This window comes from Belonocnema kinseyi, chromosome 9 (assembly GCF_010883055.1).
Source record: "Belonocnema kinseyi isolate 2016_QV_RU_SX_M_011 chromosome 9, B_treatae_v1, whole genome shotgun sequence".
Lineage (NCBI taxonomy): Eukaryota > Metazoa > Arthropoda > Insecta > Hymenoptera > Cynipidae > Belonocnema > Belonocnema kinseyi.
The window spans coordinates 109,346,298-109,368,735 of record NC_046665.1 but is presented as its reverse complement, the minus strand read 5'-3'; the positions used below and the strand labels follow the sequence as shown (position 1 = coordinate 109,368,735).

Sequence of the window (22,438 nt, the reverse complement as noted above, 5' to 3'; positions counted from 1 at the left end):
GGGGTATAAAGAAAGTGAAAGAAAAAGGAAACGGAAGTCGCTTAGATTAGAAGCGTGAAAATTGTAAGTAATGGTAAAGTAAAAGATAAGTAGACTAAGATGAGTTTGCGTTCTCATACTCTCACTCTCGTTTGCACTCTCGCTTTCGTTCGCTCGCTTACTAATAAGTCCTAAATTGCGCTATCGCAGGAAATAGAAATAAGGAACTAGATATAAGACTTTATGTAAATAGTTGTAAATAATTGTATATATAGAAAGGATAAGATTGTAAAAAATATATAGATGTAAACGGAAAGATTGTAAGGAATGGAAGTCATGTAAACCCTTAGGAGACACATTATGAATAAAGAAGAAGTCATAAAAATTATAGAATTTTGTATCGTAAATTTAAAATTTGCATAATTTTTAATTGTAAAACTTAAAACTTGCAAAATTTTTTATTGTTAATTGTAAAAATGTTAAATTCTTTAATTCAAAAGGTATATAAATACGAATTCTTAAATTTGGATGATTTTGATGAGTTTAGAAATACAATTTGGAAAAATATTGAATGTAAAGCATCAAAATTACAGAATTTTAAATTCTAAAACCTAAAATTTGCAAAAAAATGTATCGTAAATTGCCAAAATTAAAAACTCTTCAATTTTAACGATTTACAATCTAAAGTTCTCCAATTTCGAAGAGTTAAAATTGAAATTTATTCTATTTTCGCGATTTGCAATTTTAAATGATTCAGTTTTGTATATTGACAACTGAAAAATCTTTAATTTTTAATGTCTAAATAAGAATTCTTAAATGTTGATGATTTTGATGATTTTAGAAATTCAAATTGAAGAAATTTTGAATGTAAAGTATATTAAATTTTAATATTCTTTGATTTCAAAGATTTAAATTTCAAACTTCTTCAGTTTTGAAGATGTATAAATACAAAATCTTAGATTGTATGTAATTTTTTACTTTTTTCCATAATTCAGTTAAAAAAACTTACAATTAAAAATTCTCCAATCTTAAATATTTTCAACTGAAGACTTCAATTTTTAATGTGTATAATAGAAATTCTTATTTTTTTACATATATTTCTCTATATAAACAAGGAATTTTAAGTTACTTGAATCAGTGACTGGAACTAATTTTAAACGATCCTAAAGTGAGATAAAAATCATTTTTTTGATCCAGCATGATAAGAATTGCATATTTCAATTTAAAAAAAATTAAATCGCAACAAATTAAAATAATAAAAGTGAATTTGAATATTATTAATATTATTATTAATTATTAACTCGGTATTAAATTAGTTTAATTTTACTTGATTTATTCTGAATTTTCAACCGAAAATCTGCTAATGAGCAAAAAAAAAACAGTTTTTTCAATGGAATCTTTATTATAAAATCACCTTGGCACCATTCGCCTTTGCAGAATGCATCAGCGCATTGACCATCATCGTAGGATCTATGTTTCCGTCACCTGGCGAATAGAGAGCACCTTGAAAACTATTTTCGTCCAGTAAAGGAAACAATTTTTTCGTCTCTTCAGGTGAAATTATGTGAGATTCTATACCATAAGCTTTCCCGAGCGTCGAAAGTCTTTTATATTCATCCATTCTCACCTGTTTTGAAAAAAAAAATTAATCAAAATTTGAAACAGACCTAAGTTTTTCAAACAAAAAAAAAGTGGCTAGGTTCTATACTATTATTATATTAGTAACTAATCATTTTTAATACAAAATAAAAATGTCGAATAACTATTTTTCTACTTTTTCTTTTGTTTTCAAGATTACATAATTATATATAGTTTTAAATTCTTGAGAAAATTTGCAAAAATTTTGGAAGATTTCAGATATTGCAAGACAAAATGTCAACAAAAAAGTTGATTTTCAACCAAAGAAGATGAATTCTCAAAGAAAAATGTAAGAAATAATTTATTTTTGTACCAAACAAGTTTTTTAACTTTAAATAAAAAAGAAATTAATCCTTAAAAGAAGAATTTCCAACAAGATAGTTGAATCTTCAACCAAAAAAGATAAATTTTTATTAGTCATTTTTTTAACCAAAAACCAGAAAATATGAATTTTCAGCGAAAGAAACGTATTTTTTACAATAGAATTACATTTTTATAACCCCCCAAAAATGACTTGTTTACATATTTCAATTTTTAACCAAGTAGTTACATTTTTATTTAAAATAAAATGATGCTTATCGAAAAAAGGTGATAGTTGATATGTCATTAAAAAATGTTTTTATTTAAAATAAAAAACAGTTGATTTCATCCAAAGAAGAAGTTCAACAAAATAATTAAATCCAAAAAAATTTTTATCAATTAAAAAGATGAATTTTCGATCAAGAAGATTAATTTTCTGTTAAGCAATAAGAATTTCCAAAAAAAAGTAGTTAAATTTTCAACCAAGAAAGATGAATTTTCAACCAAAAATGTAATAGTTTATATTCCAATTAAAAAATTTTATTCTAAATAAAAAATAGTTGAATTCTTCAAAAGAGGACAAATTTTCAAGAAAATAATTGACTGATCAACCAAAAAAGATTAATTATCTACCAAAAAGATGATTTTTGGACTAAGAAGATTAATTTTCTGACAAAAAGACGAATTTTCAACATAAATTTTTTAAAAAGTTACATTTTCATCAAAAGAGATGAGTTTTTAATCAAAATTGTAATAGCTTATACTTCGTTAAAAAAATATTTTAATTTTAAATAAAAAGTTGAATTCGCAACAACGATTTTCCAAAAAAATTATTTTAATTTTGAACCAAAAAGTATTTTTCAGTCAAGAAAAAAAAGTCACCCAAAAAGGGGAATTTTGGACCAAGAGATTCATTTTCTTTTAAAAAAGAAAAATGTTCAACAAAATATACGAATTAAAAAAAATTATATTTTCAACAAAAGAGATGAGTTTTGAACCAGAATAGCGCATCTTTAATAAAAACAATGAATTGTTAACAAAGTAGTTCAATTTTTAACCAGGAAAGATGAATTCTCATCCAACAATGTTATAGCCGATATTTGAACTAAAAATCCTTTATTTTAAATAAAAAAATATTTCACTGAAATTATAATTTGAAGGGATAAATAATTTTTATTAGAAAATATAAATTTCAAATAATTATTTCTTTCTAAAATTTGTTTTTAAGGTTAAATAAATATAAATTTCCTAAGATTCTTGAGGAAATTCAGAAAATTGTTTGAAGATATCAGATATGTTGAAAAATATAATTTTCACACAATTTTACCAAATTTTAAGAAAAATTCGAGTCCTTTTAAAAGATATTTAGGATTTTTACAAGTTTGGAAGAAATATAAAAATATTTTATAAGTTTTTGGAAATCTTTCAGTTTTAAAATATTTTTAATCTCTTCAAAACGCCCTATGTCAATTCTCAAATATCTTTTAAACTGACTCGAATTATTCCTAAAATTTTCAAAAATCGTACATAATTAAAAAAATGCCCCAAAATCTTCTGATTTTTTTCGACATTTATAGAAATCTTTAAAAAATATTTTGATATCTGTTTCAACTTTCTTTAAGAATCAATTCGAAATAATAAAAAGTCATTCAAAATTTGTCCAGGAATCTTAAGAAAAGTTTATTTTTTCTTGAAGCTTTCCAAACTTCCTAAAAAGCGTCAATATGTTTAACAATTTTAATTTTTTTTTCAAAAAATGCAATTGATTTTTTTTAATTCGGTGAAATTAAAAAAAACTGACTTAAAGTCTTTCATATTCTATTTTGAAAAATTTGGAAATATTTCGAAATATTTTAAAATCTTTAAAAATATTCTTTAAAAGTTAATTTTTCAAAATGAAAGATCAAGTTAAATTTTTCAAGAAATTAAAAAAAAGTTAATGATCGTGATTCCTTTTAAAACCTTAAAAAGCTTTCGAATTATATTTTAAACTCTTCAAAAGTCGATATTTTGTTTGAACTTTTTTGAAATCTATTTAGAACCTCTAAATATCTCTTAAACTTACTCGTTAAAAAAAAATTGTTCTAATATTGCAAAATTGCAAAATTCTTTAAATATAAATTAAATTAAACTTATTTATTAAAGTTTTCTACAAGAAAAAAGCTCAGATCCATAGAAATCTTTAAAATTTAAAGCCTTGAATATTTTAAAAAATTCTATAAATCTGATGATATTTTTTCAAAATACCTTAAAATCCTTTAAAATTACATTTAACTTAATTACCAAATTTCTCTAGAAATCCCTTAAAATCGAGTCATCTTGGGAAATCCTACCAAAAAATTGTAATCCCTTACAAAATTTTTAATCTTTTAAAATTCTTCATGATCCGTTAAAATTTGGAAACCTCAAAGAAATCTTTGATATTTAAATTATTTTAGAAAACTCTTGAAATTCTTTGGAATTTGCAGAAAAACCTTGAAATATTTGCAATCCTACGCTAAGTGAATAAATAAATTATTCATGTAGCATTATTTATTTCTGTACTGAATTTCTTATAATGATTTTTCTAGAACAAAAAGAAAATGATAAGAAATTCATCCTAAGAAAATCATTATAGGCCTGTACTGAGTTTCTTGAAATATTTTTTCGTGTGTGTGCAATGACCATAGGAATGAGTTTGCGAACCCGTTGAATAGTTTTCAAATTTTGGAAAAAATTTAAACTCAACGAATTTATAAAAACAAAAGTGTAATGCGTTCTACTTCTGAAAAATAAGCGGGGAGGCTGATGATGATGGTGGAGGAGGAAGATGAAGAGGATGAGAAAGCGGAGGAGAAGGATGAAAAGGTGGGGAAAGATGAAGGGATGGGGAAGCGGAGGAGGAAGATGAGAAGGAGGAGGAAGATGAGGAGGTTGGGGAAACGGAGGAAGAAGATGAGTAGGATGAGAAGGAGGGTGATGAAAAAGCGGAGGAGGAAGATAATAAAGAGGAGGAGGAGGAAGATGAGAATGAGGAGGAGGAGGATGAGGAGGAAGAGGAGGAGGAGGAAGAGGAGGAGGAGATTGTTCTGGAGAAGAAGATTAATGGAGGAGGCCTACATCCAATCTCAGATCTGATGTGAAAAAAATAAATATTTTGAGTGTAAAATATAATTTATACTTACGTTGTCGTAGGCTATAAAAATTCCGCCAATTTTCATCCACCCTGGGGCCAGCCCAGTTTCTTCTTCTAGACTTTGATAAATATTTTTCGATACTTGAAGTAGTTCCACTTCCACATCGCTTGGCCGCAAACTCCAAACCATTCCTGCTGTATGCCATGTTGTTCCTGATGTTAATTTTGATTTATCTAGGAGAACTATATTTTTTCCAGTTTTCGCTAAATGGTAAAGAGCATTACATCCCGCACTACCTCCACCTGAAATATTTCAAATTTTTTATCTAAATTATATATTTGCCCAAAAATTGAATAATGATTTTCTTTGTATAAATCACCATATTTTCAATTCAAATCATTTCTTATTCATATTTGGAAAAAATTAATATCCTCTTATCGCTTGATATGAAGAAGTTGGCGATAAAACTAATTTTGGCTACACGTGCGAGTGATAAAAGTTGTATGCATACATTGATATAATTCGTTTTATCAACAAATGATATAAAGTGCTCGGGAAACGTTGCTTTGTCAATTAATAATATACAAATAAATATGTTTATTTGCAAATGTTACGAACATTTTTAATAAACTATTTTTTTAATCATTTTTGATAAAACTTAACATCAGGAGACGGTGTGTGCTTCAACACAATTTATTAATATAGAAATATAAAACAAGATTACTATGATTTTAATTTTATAATATTCTGTTTAATCACTTGAAAAAAATAATTTGAAAGGCATGGTCTTATTTTTCATGCAATTTTTTTTTATTTTTTCAAAGAATAATGTGAAAAGAGGCTTGGGAAATTAGAAAGCTACCTTAAAAATATTAATTTCTTAATGCTTTTTCGGCATTTTTCAATTGTAGTGAATTTCAAGATATTATACAGTGAAGTAGTTAAGTTTTGAGTATGTATCAGTATTAAATCTTTTCGAATTCTGTGACCTTCTTTGATATCTTCTGAATTCCTCTGAATTCCCTGATATTCCAAAAATTTTCGAAAATTTCTAAATCATTTGAATTCCTTATTTCGTCTAAATTGACTAATTCCTTTCATTATTTAAAAATTGTTAGAATTCGTATTATTCCTCTAATTATTTAATTCACAAAGATTGAAGGAATTTAGAGATCTTAGAGAATTCAAAATATTTAAGGAATTCAGGAAATCTAGCCAATTTTCTGAGTTTCTTAAATATTTTCAATTCAGGAAATCTAGGAAATTCCGAGAATTTCAGAAATTTTAGAAATTTAGGGGATTCAGAAAATTCAAGGAATTGGAGGAAATTAGAATATACCAGGAGTTCAGAAAATTCCAAATATTCAAGGATTTCAGAGAAATCAAATATTTCAGGATATTTAAGGAATTCAGAGAATTTAAGTGATTTACGGTAATTTTATTAATTCAAGGAATTCAAAGATTTTGAGAAATTGAGAGAATGCAAGGGATTTCCAATCATTTAGGCAATTCAAGGAATTCAGAAACTTAAAAAAATGTAGATAATGAAAAGAATTTAAGGAATTCAGAATATTTGAAAATTCAAGAAATTCAAATTATTCAATGAATTTAGAATATTCAAGAAAAAACCAAGAATTTGATGGAATTTAGAAAATTTAGGGAATTTAAAGAATTTACCAAATTCACGATTTCAAGGAATTCAGAGAGTTTCAATAATTTTACAGTATTAAAGGAATTCAATCAATTGATGAAAATTAAGGAATGAACAGACTTATATTTCATCCAAGCAATTTAGAATATTGAGATATAATATTATTAAATTTAAGAGTTTCAGGAATATAGAATATACAAGGAATGCGGGATATTTGAGGAATTTAAGGTTTCCAGAGATTTTCAGGATTTTAGAGAATTAAGAATATTTAGAAAATTCAAGGAATTCAGAGAATTTCAAAGAATTAAGAGAATTTATGGAATTAATAAAAAATTTACTAACTTAAAGGAATTCAAGGAATTTCAGGAATCAAACATATTTAAGGAACTCAGGGGATTCAAGGAGTTCGCAGAATTTAGTGAATTTGCGGAATTCAAGGCAATTCAGGATTCCAGAAAATTCAAGGAATTCTAATAATTTCATGAATTCATAATATTTAAGGATTTCAGAGAATTCAGGGAATTTAAGGAATGCAAGAAATTTCAGGAATCCAGAATATTTAAAGAGTTCAGGGTATTCAGAGAATCCTAAGAATTTCAGGAATTCAGAATATTCAAGGATTTCGGGAAAGTCAAGGAATTTGGAGAATTCTGAATATTAAAAGAATTCAGGATATTCAAAGAACTTGAAGGATTGTTGGTCGATTATTATTACTAATTGAAAAAATAAATAATAATTACTATCGAATCTTAATTTTAACTGAAGCAAAAGAACTATTTTTTCAAAATTGAATATTAACTCTAAATTTTGATAACGAATCTTTTTCATTGCGTCACATCAGAAAATTTGTTGGAATAAAAAAATTTACCTATAATTACAACGTCTGCTGACTCTGGTAAATCCACAGAGGGTGTAAAATTCACAGCTTCAGTTGTTTTAGTTTGATTAAAAAAAGGCCTTTTAGCAAGCTGGCCACTCCATTTGCTAAACTATAATTAATTAATTTAAATTTACAAATATCCTGCTGTATAAGTCTAGAAATAATTCCTATATTTAAAGCATAATCTCTAACAGGGTGGCCACCCACTCGGGAGATTCTCAAGAAAGCTGGGACTGAAATATACAATATCAAGATTTTCAACCAAATGGTTGAATTTTCAATTTAAAAAGATACAATATTTAACAAAATAGTTGAATTTTCATAGAAAAATTATGAATCTCAAAAGAAAAAATTTAATTTTAAACAAAGAAGTTTAACTTTTAACCAAGTAGTTGTATTTTCAATAAAAAAATAATAATGATCAACAAATAATATAATAGTTCATATTTAACAAACAAAAAAATTGTTTAAATAAAAAACAGTTGACTTTAACAAAAAAATTATCGCAACGAAACACGCAATAGTTAATATTTGAACAACAAATATTTAGTATTAAAAAAAATAGTTTAATTCCACCAAAAACACGAATTTTTAACAAAACAGTTAAGGCTTCAAGTAATAAAATGAATTTTCAACATTAGTGAAACTTCTAATCAAGAAGATTTATTTAACTAAAGTGGACGAATTTTCTACAAGAACGTTGATGATCAATTTTCAACTAAAAATGGAATAATTAAATTTGTTCCCCAAACAATTTATTTTCAGTTGAATTTTCAACCAGACAGATGAGTCTTCAACTAATAAATTAATTTTTTTTCTAGAAGATCATTTTTCTACTAAGAAATACGATTTTTCAACAAAAAATCATGAATTTTCAATTAAATTTATGAATCTTTAAAAAAAAGTTAAACAATGAAATGTAACTATCAAGTAGTTGAATTTCCAATAAGAAAACAGTTATTCCTAACAAAAAATATAATAGTTAATATTTAAAAAACAAAACAAAAAATTTTTTTAACCAAAAAAAATTATTCTCGCATCGAAACCAGTTCAATTTTTAACAAAAAAAGAAATGTTTTCAACAGAATAAACCCAAAAATATAATTGTTAAAAAAAATTAATTTTCAATCAAATAGTTGAAATTTTAACTAAAATTGATTCAAAAATGAAATAGTTGAAATTTATTTTCAAAAAATTGAGTCTCGACAAAATCAAATGAATTTTCAATAAAGTATAGTGGAATCTTCAACCAAACAGATGAATCTTCAACCAATCAATTGAATATAAAAACAAAATGAATTCAATTGTGAACCAATTAGTAGCATTTTTTAATCAAAGAGATTAATTTTGTACCAAAAAATAAGAATTTTCTACAAAACAGTTAAATTTTCAACCCGAAAATATGAAACTTCAACCAAAACTGGAATCGGTGAATTTGTTGTTAAAAAATTGATTTTTTATTTAAAAAACATAAATTTTCAACCAAATATTTCAATTTTCGAAAAAATTCTAACATTTCAACATTTCAACTAATACCGATACATTTTTAATCAAAAATTAAATAATTAAATTTTCAGCCTAATAAACTAATATGATGAATGTTTAAATAAAAGAATGAATTTCTAAAGAAACAGTAGAATTTTCGACGCATACAGATTTCTTAGTAATGAAAGAAAAAAATACAATTAATTTGTGGAATTTTCGGTAAAGCAGTTGTATGTTCAACCCATTAAGACGAATGTTTAAACAAAACTTTTGAGTTCTCAACCAAAATAGATGGATTTTTAACAACCTTGTTAAATTGTAAAACTAATTTTTAACTAGAAAAGAAATATTTTAAAAAGTACGTATATTTCGAACTAAAAATTTAATAGTTAAATTTCCAATTGAAAAAATTAATTTCAAACCAAAGAGATGAATTCTTAAACAAAATCTTGCAAAAAATTGTTCTGAATAAAGAGCTAAATTTACATTCCAAAATACGGAATTTTAATAAAATAGTTACAATTTCAAAGAAGACAGATTTGAAAATAAAGACAAAAATAAAAATTTCTTCAAATTATTGATTTTCAGCCCGAAAATATGAGTTTCCAACCGAAAAGTTCATTTTCAGCCAAAATAATTAAATTTTTCTACTTCAAAGGGCGGATTTTCAAGTTAATAAAATAAACATTTTCGATGTTAAATGTTAATTTATGAATAAAAAAAATTAATCTTGAGATGAAAAGAAATGATATCACAGAAAAAATTTTTTGTTTAACGTACGATATGAATAAATTTCATTATAACGAATTTTTATGACAATAATAGTTGTTGTTAAATTAAAATATTTTCTATGCTAATATTATTTTTCAGGTAAGAAAAGAAATCATTTCACAAAAAAGATTGTTTATTAAAAAATGCGATATGAATTAATTTGTAATAAAAATTGCTTATAAAAATATCAATTATCTATTCTATCAATTATAGATCCTATCTTTTCGAATAATTTTGAATGTTTATGATAGAAAGAGATAGAGAAAATGTATCCCATTCTATCTCTTTGTCAATCAAAACTCACGTCAATATTTTTATATCTCTCTATCAATCTAAATTTTCGTCTCTCTTATTCTCTTCTTTTCTATCTTATCCTATCCTTTATTTATCCACGTGAATATATTTTATCACTCTGTCAATATAAATTCCCATCTATCTTTCTTAAACTCCTCTTCTCTATCTCATCCTAACCTTTATATTTTCATATAATTTTTTTTATCTCTGACAATATAAATTGTCGTTGATATTATTCAATCCCCTCTTCTCTATCTCATCCTATCTTTCATCAATTCATGCCAATCTTTTTCTAACTCTGCTAATCTAAATTCCCGTCTATTTTTTTAAATATCCTCTTTTCTATCTCATCGTATCCTGCAAATATCAAAGTTGATCTTTTTCTATCTCTTTGCCAATCTAAATTTATAACTGTTTTATTCAATCATTTCTACTCTATTTCATCCTATCCATTGTCCGTCCCGGTAAATCTTTTCATATCTCTTTTTTTATAAAAATTTACGTCTATACTTTTTAGTATCTTCTTCTCTATCCCATCGTATCATGCATGTACCAACTTCTATCTTTTTCTATCTTTTTGTCAATCTAAGGGCTGCCTTTTTCAATCCTCTCTTCTCTATCTCATCCTGTTCTTTGTTTATTCATGTCAATCTTTTTTTATCATTGTTAATCTAAATTCACGCCTATATTTTGTAATCCCTTTTTCTCTATCTCATCCTATCCTTCATCTATTTATATCAATCTTCTTCTTTCCATGTTAATCTAAACTCTGGCCTATGCTTTCTACCTACTCTTCTTTATTTCATCATATCTTACATCTGCAAACGTCTATCTTTTTCAATAACCTCTTCTCTATCTCATCCTATCCTTTGCCTAAACACATCAATATTTCTCCAGCTCTCTGTGAATCTAGATTTCCATCTATCTTTTTTAATCTCCGCTTCTCCATCTTAGCGTATCCTACACCTATCAAAGTTGATCTTTTTCTATGTCTTTGTATCTAAATTTACGGCTGTATTCTTTAATATATTTTTCTCTATCTCATTGTATAATACATTTATCAACGTTTATCCTTATTTATCTATTTTTCAAGCTGAATTCACTTCCAGCACCTTCAATACTCTCTTCTTTATTTTATCCTATCCTTTTTTTTTTACCTCAATATTCTTATCTCCTTGTCAATCTAAAGTCCCGTCTATTTTAATATTCACTTCTCTATCCCATCGTATTCTACACCTATGAACGTCTATCTTTCTCTATCTCTTTCTCAGTCCAAATGTACGTCTATCTTTTTCAATCTCCACTTTTCTATCTCATATTATATTACATCTGTCAACGTCCATATTTTTTATCTATTTTTCAATCTAAATTCCTTTCTATCTTTCTCAATCACCTCTTCGCTATCGCATCCTATCCTTTATCTATTTATGCCAATCTTTTTCTATTTCTGTTAATTTAAATACGCGTGTATCTTTTTCAATCTTCTCTCCTCTATCTCATTCTATATTGCATCTATTAACGTCTATCTTCTCTATCTCTTTTTCAATCTAAATTTCGCGTCTATCTTTTTCAATCTCCTCTTCACTGTTTCATCGTATCCTACACTTATAAAATCTATCTTTCTCTACCTCTTTGTTAATCTAAATTCACGTCTATTTTTTTCAATCTCCTATTCTCTACCTCATGGTAACGTACATTTATAAACGTCTATCTTTTTTCATTGTTTTGTCAATCTAAACTTCGTCTATCTTTCTCAATCAGCTCTTTTCTCTTTTTTTACTATAATTTGTTTACCCATGTAAATATTTTTTTATCTCTGTTAATCTAAATTCCCGTCTATCTTTTTCAATCTCCTGTTCTCTATCTCATCATATCATTTGTCTATCCACATCAATATTTTTCTATCTTTGTGACCATCTAAATTACCGTTCATCTTTTTCAATGACCTCTTAAACATCTCATCCTATATTTTGTCTATCCTCGTCAATCTTTTTCTATCTCTTCGTCTATCTGAATTCACGTCCCATCAATATTTTCTTAACCTTCTCTTCTCAATTTCATCGCATCCTACATTTTTCAATATAAATTCGCACCTATATTTTTAAATCCTCTTTTGTCTATCTCACCCTACCCTTTGCCTATCCACGCCAATCCTTTTCTCATTCTTTGTCAATATAAATTCATGTCTATCTTTTTCAGTTTAAATTCATGTACGGCTACCAATTATTTCATAGATTGAAATGAACAGACTAATATAGATTGTTAATGTAAAGATTTTTAGTGATATTTAACCTACAATTTATAAAAATTATTAGTTGAACATTTCGATGTCAATGTGGATTTTGCATGAAATGAGATAAACATATTTTTAGAAAGTTGGAGAAATAAATAACGTTATGGAGAAAAGAATTATTTTTTAGGTTTTTAATACTTAAGAAAAATTTCTAGTTTACGTCTATTTGGTCACATTAAAAAAGATGTAATGTCACTAAGCTAAACAACTAAGCACCAGTGAGACCACTTTACTCACCACGCTACTTTTCAAAATTTTGACCAATCAGGTTTCGCCACCGTCGCTGCAAAAAATGGATTTGGAAACCAGGAAATTTCCTCAAGGAGGTAGATTAGTAGCTAAGACGTGCTTTGTAGCTGGATGTGATTTTAAGAAAGATAAATCTTTTTAATAAAATTTGTATTCCTATTTACCGCAAAAAATATGTACAAACATGTCGGTAATGGTAGAAGCTATTTAGGCAGACTATTTAAATTATTTTCTTCGTAATTATTATTTCATAATACTACATGAAAGCTGATTAGAGTAATTTATAAATTGAAATGCATGTTTAGAAACGGTTTTCTTTTTTTTTCAATTTGCATAATATAGGCAGTTTGAATTTTCCCGCGACAAATGACGTAACAGTGATAGCCAATCTCTGCGTTTGGCGAAAAATGCCGCGAGCGGGAACAATATTCAAACTTTATTAAGAAAAAAAAACATTTTCCATATTCAATACAAATGATATCTTCTTGGAATATAATAATGAGCTACTAAAGCATCAAAATAGCTTTTTATCTCATTTCATGCAAGATCCACATTCAGTTTCAAAATTTTGCGAAGGGTTGACCATTCTGATTTTGAGTACACCAGATTTCAAAAGGTTACAAAATATTTGCAAAGAGTTCAAAATATTTCAAAATATATTAAAAATTTAAAAATATTTAAAAGGATTTTGAATATTTCATAAACATTTCAGAAATTTCAAAGATTTCAAAAAGACGTGTGCACTATATTTCAATGATTTTACAAAAATATCACAAAAATGTTTAAACTTTCAAAACATTTAAAGGATTTCAAAGATTTAAAAACATTTACAAGATTTTAAACGGTTTAAAAATTTTTTAGAAGATTTCAAAAATATTTTAATGATTTGAAATGAATAAAAAATATTTCATAAAGATTTCACAACTATTTTACAAAGATTTCAAATATTTTAATAATTTCAAATGAATACTATAAATTTTACAAATTCACGTAAATCTTTATTAATCTTTCTATTTCCAGCAGGGTAACCCGGGAGATGAAAATTATAAAAGTAATGGCCACCCTATCAACTCAAATTTCTACTTTCCCTATTTTTTAAACCTAAATCAAATAGTTGCAATCTAAATACCTTGAGTTTAGAAAAACGATGCATGTTGTTCAGAGGACGTGCAAATCTCCAAGATAATTACAAAATTGGTCAGCTGCGGACTCGTTTTTTGCCTTCCTCAAACATTGCTAGTCTTTTTATCCAACTTGTTGAACACTTTTCTGAACTTTTTTAAACTTCAATTATCGCCTGAATCAACTTTCAGAAATAAACAATATAATTGAATATTTTTCCTCTCATAAACTGAATAAGATTAGACGGGACACTCTTTTTCCCGTATGAAGAAAAATGATACTGATATAGTTGTCATCTCCGAGGCTCATGTTTAAACCGCGGAGGGACCGATTACTTTAATGATGGAGGGAGGAAGAAGAGGAGGAGGAGGAGGAGGAGGATGAGGGGAGAATGGGGGGGGGGTCAATATCGAACTTATGATTCAACTACATATCTAGAATTTATACGATGTTTTCTGACTACTTATCGCCGGCTCCGCGAGCATAATAATGTATGTAAACGAAATCAGAAAAACATGTTTGTAAACATCTCGAGTATTATCGAAAAGACTGATCTTTTCATTATTTATGCTAGAATATATTTTATTGTTTCAATTGAATAAATACACGTAATTGAATTAAAATAATAAAAACCGTGTATAAACTACATAGTTGGGGGGGGGGGCAGCGATTTTTTATACTGCCTTATATATTGGCCGGGGGGGGGGGTTAAAATAATATATTACGTAAGATATTTTTACATCTGTGAATCGTTTCAAAATAAATGTTTAACAATTTGGTAGAAAACTTAAATATTTAGGTGAAAGATAAACTATTTTGTCAAAAATTCATTTTCTTAGTTGAAGATTAATAATTTTAGTTAAAAATTCATTTTTGTGGTCGAAAATCTAACTGTTTGGTTGTAAGAATTTTTTGCTGTTGAAAATTCAACTATATCGTTTTTTGTTGCAAATTTATGGTTTTCAGTTGAAAATTCAATAGTTGTTTAAAAATTCATGTATTTTGTTAATAATTTTTTTTAGACAATTCTTCTAGCTTGAAAATTAAGCCCTTTTTTGCAAATTCTGTTGCAATTCTTTTTCTTCTTAATTGAAAAACATTCCTTGGTTGAAAAAGCAATTATTTTCTTGAAATAATATCATATTTTTGGTTTAAAATTTTATTTCTTTTTGTAAAAAATGCATCTTTTTTTGGTTAAAAATAAAACTTTTTGTTTTGGTAATTATTTGTTTTCGTGGAGGGTTCTGCTACTTGGTTGAAACTTTTTTTAATGAGATTAAATTAATTTAAATGCATTTAATGAAAAATAATTAAATTTTGTTTTTTTCCTAAAAACTTTTTCTTGGTTGAAAATTTCACTCTTATCTTGAAAATGAAATCACTCCATTTTTGGTTTAAAATTAATTTTTCAGTTGAAAATATAACTATTCGTATGAAAGTTAATGAATTTTGTGAAAATTTTGTCTTTTTTTTTATAGAAAATCAATATTTTGAAACAAAAATTATTTTTCTGTTTTTTCTTTCAAAACTTAACTATTTGGTTAACTTTCAAATTCAACGATTTGTTGAAAATTCATGTACATTATTCAAAATTCATCTTTTTAGTAAAAATTTTATCTTTTTGGTTAAAAATGCAACGGTATGGTTGAAAATTAATCTATTTAAGTTGAGGATTTAAATTTGTATGTTGATTTTTAAAAATTTGTCCAGTATTAAATTCTACTGTTTCTTATTTAAAATAAAACTATTTTTTTGGTAGATACTACTGATTATAGTTTACGTTGAAAATTCATTTTTTAGGTTGAAAATTCGTTTTTTGTTTGTTAAAAATTAATTTTTTAACTGTAAATTTAAGAATATGGTTAAATATTACTAATTTGTAAAAAAAATTAACCATGACGTTTTTGATTAAAAATGGATCTTCTTTAGTTTAAAATTTGTTTATCATTAAAAAAAGAAAAATCTTCAACAAAATAGTTGAATCCTCAACCAAAAAAGATAAGTTTTCAACCAGTTGTATTTTTAACCAAAAGAAATTAAATATTTTCCAAAAGAGGTGAACTTTTCAAAGTAGAGTTAAATTTGTTATGCCCAAAATATATGAAGTTTCAATTTTAAACTAAACATTTGCAATTTTAATTTCAAAAAAAGACGAATTTTTTATAAAAAAAAGATGATTTTTTAAATCGCAGACAAATTTTCATCAAAATTGTGGATTTTACAACCAAAACAGATTTTCAGTATTGAAATAAAAAAAGGAAAATTATAATTTGAAGGAAAAAATTATTTCTAAAACATTACAAAAATTTGGAATGACTATTTTTTAATTGTCTTTTTTATTTGCTTTCAGATTATACAAATATGAATTGCCTAGGTTTCTACAGAAAATTCAAAAATATTTGAAGAATTCAGAAGTGTCGAAAAAGTATCAAGAAAATTTCTAAAAATTTTATTTTATAGGATTTTACAAGATTTTAGGAATAATTTGAGTTTAACAGATATTTAAGACCTGTCGGCGACAGGAAAACATTACAATATTTGATAAATGTTGGAAAATATTTCAAAATGTATAAAAAAAATTAATCTCTTCAAAAGTTAAAAAAAATCCTAAATATCTTTTAAGTTTACTTTAATTATTTATAATGTTTTAAATTCTTAAAAATATTTTCTTAGAATTAATTTTTAAGAATAAATAATCAATTTGAATATTACCCAGAAATTATTATTATTATATCAAAATCTTTAAAAATGAACAATTTTATTTTATTATTCATTTCAAATTGTCAAATTTTAATCGCTTTGAATAAAAAATTATTTAAATTCAAAAATTTTCAATCCTAACTTACTCAATTTTAAACGCTTTTAAGTAGAAATAACATAATTTTCATTCCAATGTTCCAATGGTACAATTTCAAATACTTTCTAAAGAGATGGTGCAATTTTCAAAATTTTAGTCTAAAATTGTTTAATTTTGAGAGATTCTGATAAAAACTGTTAAATTTCAAATAATATTTAATTTTAAAATTTCATTTGATAATAATACTTTCATTTTATCTATTATAAATATAAAATTATTACAATATCAAAAACTGTTGCGAATTTTAAATTTTCGGCAATTTTATAACATCAAATATTTTCTTTTTCGAGAATTTTACAGTGTCGAGAAGGAGAAAACAAATTATTACTACTCTAAACTTTGAACTACAATTTAAATAAAAAAATATTTTTTATTTCTATATTTTATGTCTGATATTTTTCAGTTATCTGAATTTATTTTGTAAAAATTATTACTAATTAAATTTGAACTTTGATATTCTAACAAAATTGAATTAATCTTACTTGCTATAACATTTTTTTAATTGTTTAAATTCGGGAATTTTCTAGTTCGGATATTTTATAATTCGGCAATTTTCCATCGAGAATTTTATTATTTTGGAATTTTCCAATACAGTAATATTGCCAACTGTTCGGAAAATGTATTGTTCGCGAATTTTATATTTCAGGACTTTTATCAATCGGGAAATTTTATTATTCGGGAATTTTACAGTGTCGAGAAGAAGAAAAACATTATTTCCACGCTAAAATTTAAGTAAAAATTATTTTATTACTATACTTTATTTTTAAGATTTTTCAGTCGTCTAAATTTATTTGGTAGAAATTATTACTAATTAAATTTAAATTCTAATATTATATCACAGTTAAATAAATGTTACTTATTACAACAAAATGTGTATTGTTTAAATTCGGGAATTTTCTAGTTTGGATATTTTATAATTCGGCAATTTTAGATACTTTTTAGGAATTTTCCAATTCGGACATTTTACGGTGCCGAGAAGAAGTAAACGAATTATTATGACGCTAAAATTTGAACTAAAATTAAAATGAAACTCTTTATTATTACACTTTATTTCTGGGATTTTAGAGTCATCCGAATCTATTTTGCAAAATTATTATTAAATAAATTTAAACCTTAATAATATTATAAAAGAATGGAGTAAATTTTACTTAATACCAAACATTTTTAATGATTAAATTTGGTAATTTTTTAGTTTGGATATTTTATAATTCGGCAACATTCTGTCGGGAATTTTTCAAATTCGGTAATATTGTAAACTGTTCAAGAATTTTAAAATTCGGAAATTATATTATTCGGTAATATTATAAACCGTTTGGAAAGTTTCCAATTCGGAATTTTCCAATTCGACCACATTATAAATTGTTCGGGAATTTTCAAGTTCGGAAAGTTTCCCATTCGGGAATTTTGTAATTCGGAAATATTATTCTTCGGGAACATTTCCAATTCGGGAATTTTACACTGCCAAGAATTTTATTATTCGCGATTTTTCGGTCCCAACTGGTTAACTTTAAATTAAATTCAAATTTAAGCATTAATTCTACCGTTATGAATTCTAAACATAACTCTCCAAACTGTCATTAAAATTTGACTAAAAGATTGAAAAAATAGATTCTAAACCAGAAAATATATATTAAATGAATCGTCATCTTTGAAATTAAAATTAATTGCCCAGCTCTCTCTCTCTCTCTCAATTTATCGGGATGGGGGTGAAATTATAAAATTACTGCTATTAAGACTCACTCTCACTATCTGGTATCCGAGCGCAAAGCGCGTTCGTTGATCTCAGACTGCAGGGACACAAAAAGCTAAGTGAATAAAAGATTCACAGATTCAAGATAAAATACATATATACTATATAGTATCGAGTCTGAAACGTGACTGGTAGAGCAGGTTTCGCGAGTGTGAGCGGTGTGGATTGATTGCAACCACTTGCTATATAGAGATGCACACATTCCTCAACTTATTCCTACAAAGTTACACACACTTGCATTCTCCATTGTTCTGCCTGTTGGATGTCGGATGTACTACAAATTACAGTATTTGTCTCCCATTCCTATTTCCTTTGCCCTTCAGGGAATAAGAGCTAAAAATAAAAAATCAGATTTAAACAATTAATCTTGAAAAATCCTGAAAACCCTCACAGATATAGGATATCCCATTTTATGTCGTTTATATCTCGGGTTATCACAGGGATAACCCGCTTGGATATTCTACAAAGCGGAAATTGAGATATTCCTGTGATATTCAAATTTCCACCTTGCAGGATAACCATGAGATATTCAAATGCCCGCTTTGTAGGCTATTCAAATTTCCACTTTGTAGGATAACCCTGAGATATGTCAATTTCCGCCTTCCCTCACAGCAATAGGATATCCCATTTGATCCAATTAATCTCCAGGTAGTCCCAAGGATATCCCAGGGATAACCCGTTGGATATCCCGCAAGGCGGAAATTTGGATATCCCAGGGATAACCCCAGGATATCTAGGGTAACGCTGGGACGTTTACGGGATATTCAAATGTGCCAAGTAGGATATTTTCACTGTACAGGAGATCCCTAGTAGCTAGAAATTTCCCCTTTGCAGGAAAATCAAATTTCCGCCTTGCAGGATATCCAAATTTCCGCCTTGTAGGATATCAAAATTTCCAACTGGCAGGATAATACTGGGTGGTACAAATTTCTGCTATGTAGAATATCCAAATTTTCGCTTTGTAGGAGATCCCCCGGAGATTAAATCTTCCGCCTTGCAGGATATCCAAATTTCCACTCTATAGGATATCACTGGGAAATTAAAAATTCCGCTATGTAGGATATCCAAATTTCCGCCATGTAGGATTTCAAATTTCAGCTTTGTAGGATAACTCTGGGATGTTCTAATTTCCACCTTGTAGGATATCCAAGTTTTCGTTGTTTAAGATATGCATAGGAAATTAAAATTTCCGCTTTATAGGATATCTAGATTTTCACCTTGCATGATAACCCTGGGATATGAAAAATTCCACTATGTAGGATATCCAAATTTCCGCTTTCCAGGATATTCTCGGGAAATTCAAATTTCCGCCTTGTAGGATATCTAAAATTCCACCTTGCAGGATAACCCTGGGAGATACAAAATTCGCTGTGTAGGATATCCAAATTTCAACCTTGTAGGTTATCCAAATTTGTTCTCTATATAGGAAATCCTTAGGAAATTCAAATTTCTCCTTTGCAAGATATCCAGATTTCCGTGTTGATCAGATGGGCTATCCTATTGCTGTGAGGAAATTTGCAAGATCTTCACAAATACCAAATGTAAAATTAAAAACTTGATGTTACATATGATCTATGTACTTCGATCTAGAAACTAGCTGCTTAAAACAGGTTTTGTGACTGTTGTCTTATTCTCAAAGCATTAAAAATACGAAAACCAGTTTTTAGATTCAAGGTTACATCTGTTTTTATAAACGAAAGGTTAGTTTAATCGTAAAAATGCTAATAATTTTTTCTTCAGACTGAAAAAATAGAGAGATAACAGTATTTGACTACCATTCTACTTTCTTTTGCTCTTCAGAAAATAAGAGGATAAAATATAAAACCAGATTCAAGCAATTGATCTAAACAAATCTTAAAAACCCTCACAACAATAGGATATCCTGAGATATCCCATCTTATATGGTTTATGTCCCGGGTTATCCCGAGGATAACCCGTGCGGATGTCTTACAGGGCGAAAATTTTAATATCCGGTGTAAAACCGAAATGCCGATGGACGTATATGTGATATTCAAATATTAAACTGGGGATACATAAAATTTTAGATATCCTACTTGGCATATACCTGCGACATAAAGATTTTCATCATGCAGGATATCGCTGGGACATACAAATTTCCGACATGCAGTATATCCCTGACGTTTCAAATTTTCCGCTTTTTAGGATATCCCTGTGAGATTCAAATCTCCTCTTTGCAGGATATCCTTTGGATATCACAATTTCCGCCTTACAGGATATCCCTGGAATAATTAAACTTTCGATATTCGGGATATCACAATTTCCACCTTGCAGAATATCCCCTGGAATAATTCAATTTCCAGCATTCGTGATATCCAAACTTCCGTCTTGCAGGATATCCCTGGAATAACTAAATTTCCGCCTTGCAAGATATCCCTGGATTAAATAAATTTTAGCCCTTCAGGATATCCAAATATCCGCCTGGCATAATATTCTTAGGATATCTAAATTTTCATCTTGCAGGATATTCCTAGGATTACTAAATTTCCGCCTTGCAGGATAACCAAATTTCCGATCTGCAGAAGATTCTTGGGAGATTCAAATTCCCGCCTTGCAAGATATCCCTGGAATAAATAAATTTGCGCCTCGCAGTATATCCTAGAGAGATTTAAATTTCAGCTTTGCAGTTATCCAAATTTTCGCCTTGCACGATATCCCTGAGAGATTTCAATTTCTTTCTTTGAGGATCTCAAAATTTCCGCCCTAAAGGATATTCCTAAGATATTCAAATTTTCACCTTGTACTATATCCAGGTAATAATTTATTTGCCGCCTTGCAGGATATCCAAATTTTGACCTGCAGTATTTTCCTGAGTTTCAAATTTCCGCTTTTCAGGATATTCCTGGAAGATTCAAATTTTCGCTACGTAGAATATCAAAATTTTTGTCTTGCAAGGTATCCCTGAAATATCTAAATTCCAGCCCTGTAGGAAATCCAAATTTCTGCCTAATATCCTTGGGATATCTAAATTTTCGCCTTGCACAATATGTCTGGAAGAATCAAACTTCCGCTTTGCAGGATATCCAAATTTCCGACCTGCAGTATATCACTGAGAGTTTCAAACTTCCGCTTTTTAGGATATCCCTTGGAGATTCAAATTTCCGCCATGCAGAATATGAAAATGTCTGCTTTGCAGAGTATCTCTGAAATAATTAAATTTCCGCCTGGCAGGATATCCCTGAAATAACTAAATTTCTGCCCTGCAAAACATCCAAATTTTTGCCTAATATCGTTTGGCTTAGGGTATCTAGATTTCCGGTTTGCAGAATATTTCTAGGAGATTTAAATTCCCTCCTTGCAGAATATCCCTGGGATAAATAAATTGTCACCCTGAAGGATATCCCTGAAAGATTCAAATTTCCGCTTGTCAGAATATCCAAAATTCCACCATGCACAATATCCCGAGAATATTCAAATAGTTAAAATGTCAGTCCTGCAGCATATCCAAATGTCTGCCTGGTAGAATATCCTTGGGATACCTAAATTTTCGCCTGGTAGGATGTCTCTGGGATATAACATTTTCCGTCTCGCAGAATATCCTGCCTTGCCGGTTATCCAAGTTTTCCCTTGCAGGATGTCCCTATCGTATTAAAATCTCCGTTTGCAAAATATCTAAATTTCCACCCTGCAGGATATCCTTGGGATAACTAAATTTTCGTCTGGCAGGATATACTTAGGATGAGTAAACTTTCGTCTTGCGTGATATCCAAATTTCGGCCCTGCAGGAAATACAAGTTTCCGATTTACAGTATATCACTAGGATATCAAAATTTCCGTCTTGAGGGATATCCTGCCTTGCCAGATATCCAAGTTTTCGCCTTACAGGACATCCTTGATATATTAAAATTTCCTCTGCAAAATATTCAAATTTTCACCCTGCAGGATATCCAAATTTACATCGTGTAGAATATCCTTGGGATAACTAAATTTTAGTTTTGTAGGATATCCAAATTTCGGCCCTGCAGGATATTCATGGGATATCCAAATTTTTGCCTGACAGGATATCGTTGGCATAACGAAATTTTCATCTGACAT

General features: G+C 27.8%; 1 protein-coding gene across 4 annotated transcripts in view; it reads right to left on the bottom strand.

Annotated features, from left to right (window-relative positions):
* Nucleotides 1-18,550, bottom strand: part of LOC117179651 (sarcosine dehydrogenase, mitochondrial) — a 42,083-nt gene extending 23,533 nt beyond the window's left edge. The window contains exons 1-5 of one of the 4 annotated variants that reach the window (XM_033371658.1): nucleotides 18,376-18,550; nucleotides 13,786-13,962; nucleotides 7,553-7,673; nucleotides 5,082-5,335; nucleotides 1,394-1,606 (exon numbers count right to left, since the gene is read on the bottom strand). In XM_033371658.1, the coding sequence (XP_033227549.1) occupies nucleotides 1,394-1,606; nucleotides 5,082-5,335; nucleotides 7,553-7,673; nucleotides 13,786-13,809 (612 nt within the window). In that variant the 5' untranslated portion in view covers nucleotides 13,810-13,962; nucleotides 18,376-18,550. The remainder of the gene's footprint in view (nucleotides 1-1,393; nucleotides 1,607-5,081; nucleotides 5,336-7,552; nucleotides 7,674-13,785; nucleotides 13,963-18,375) is intronic. The other 3 variants (XM_033371659.1, XM_033371660.1, XM_033371661.1) reach the window with 3 other exon arrangements.
* Nucleotides 18,551-22,438: the final 3,888 nt, after the last annotated feature.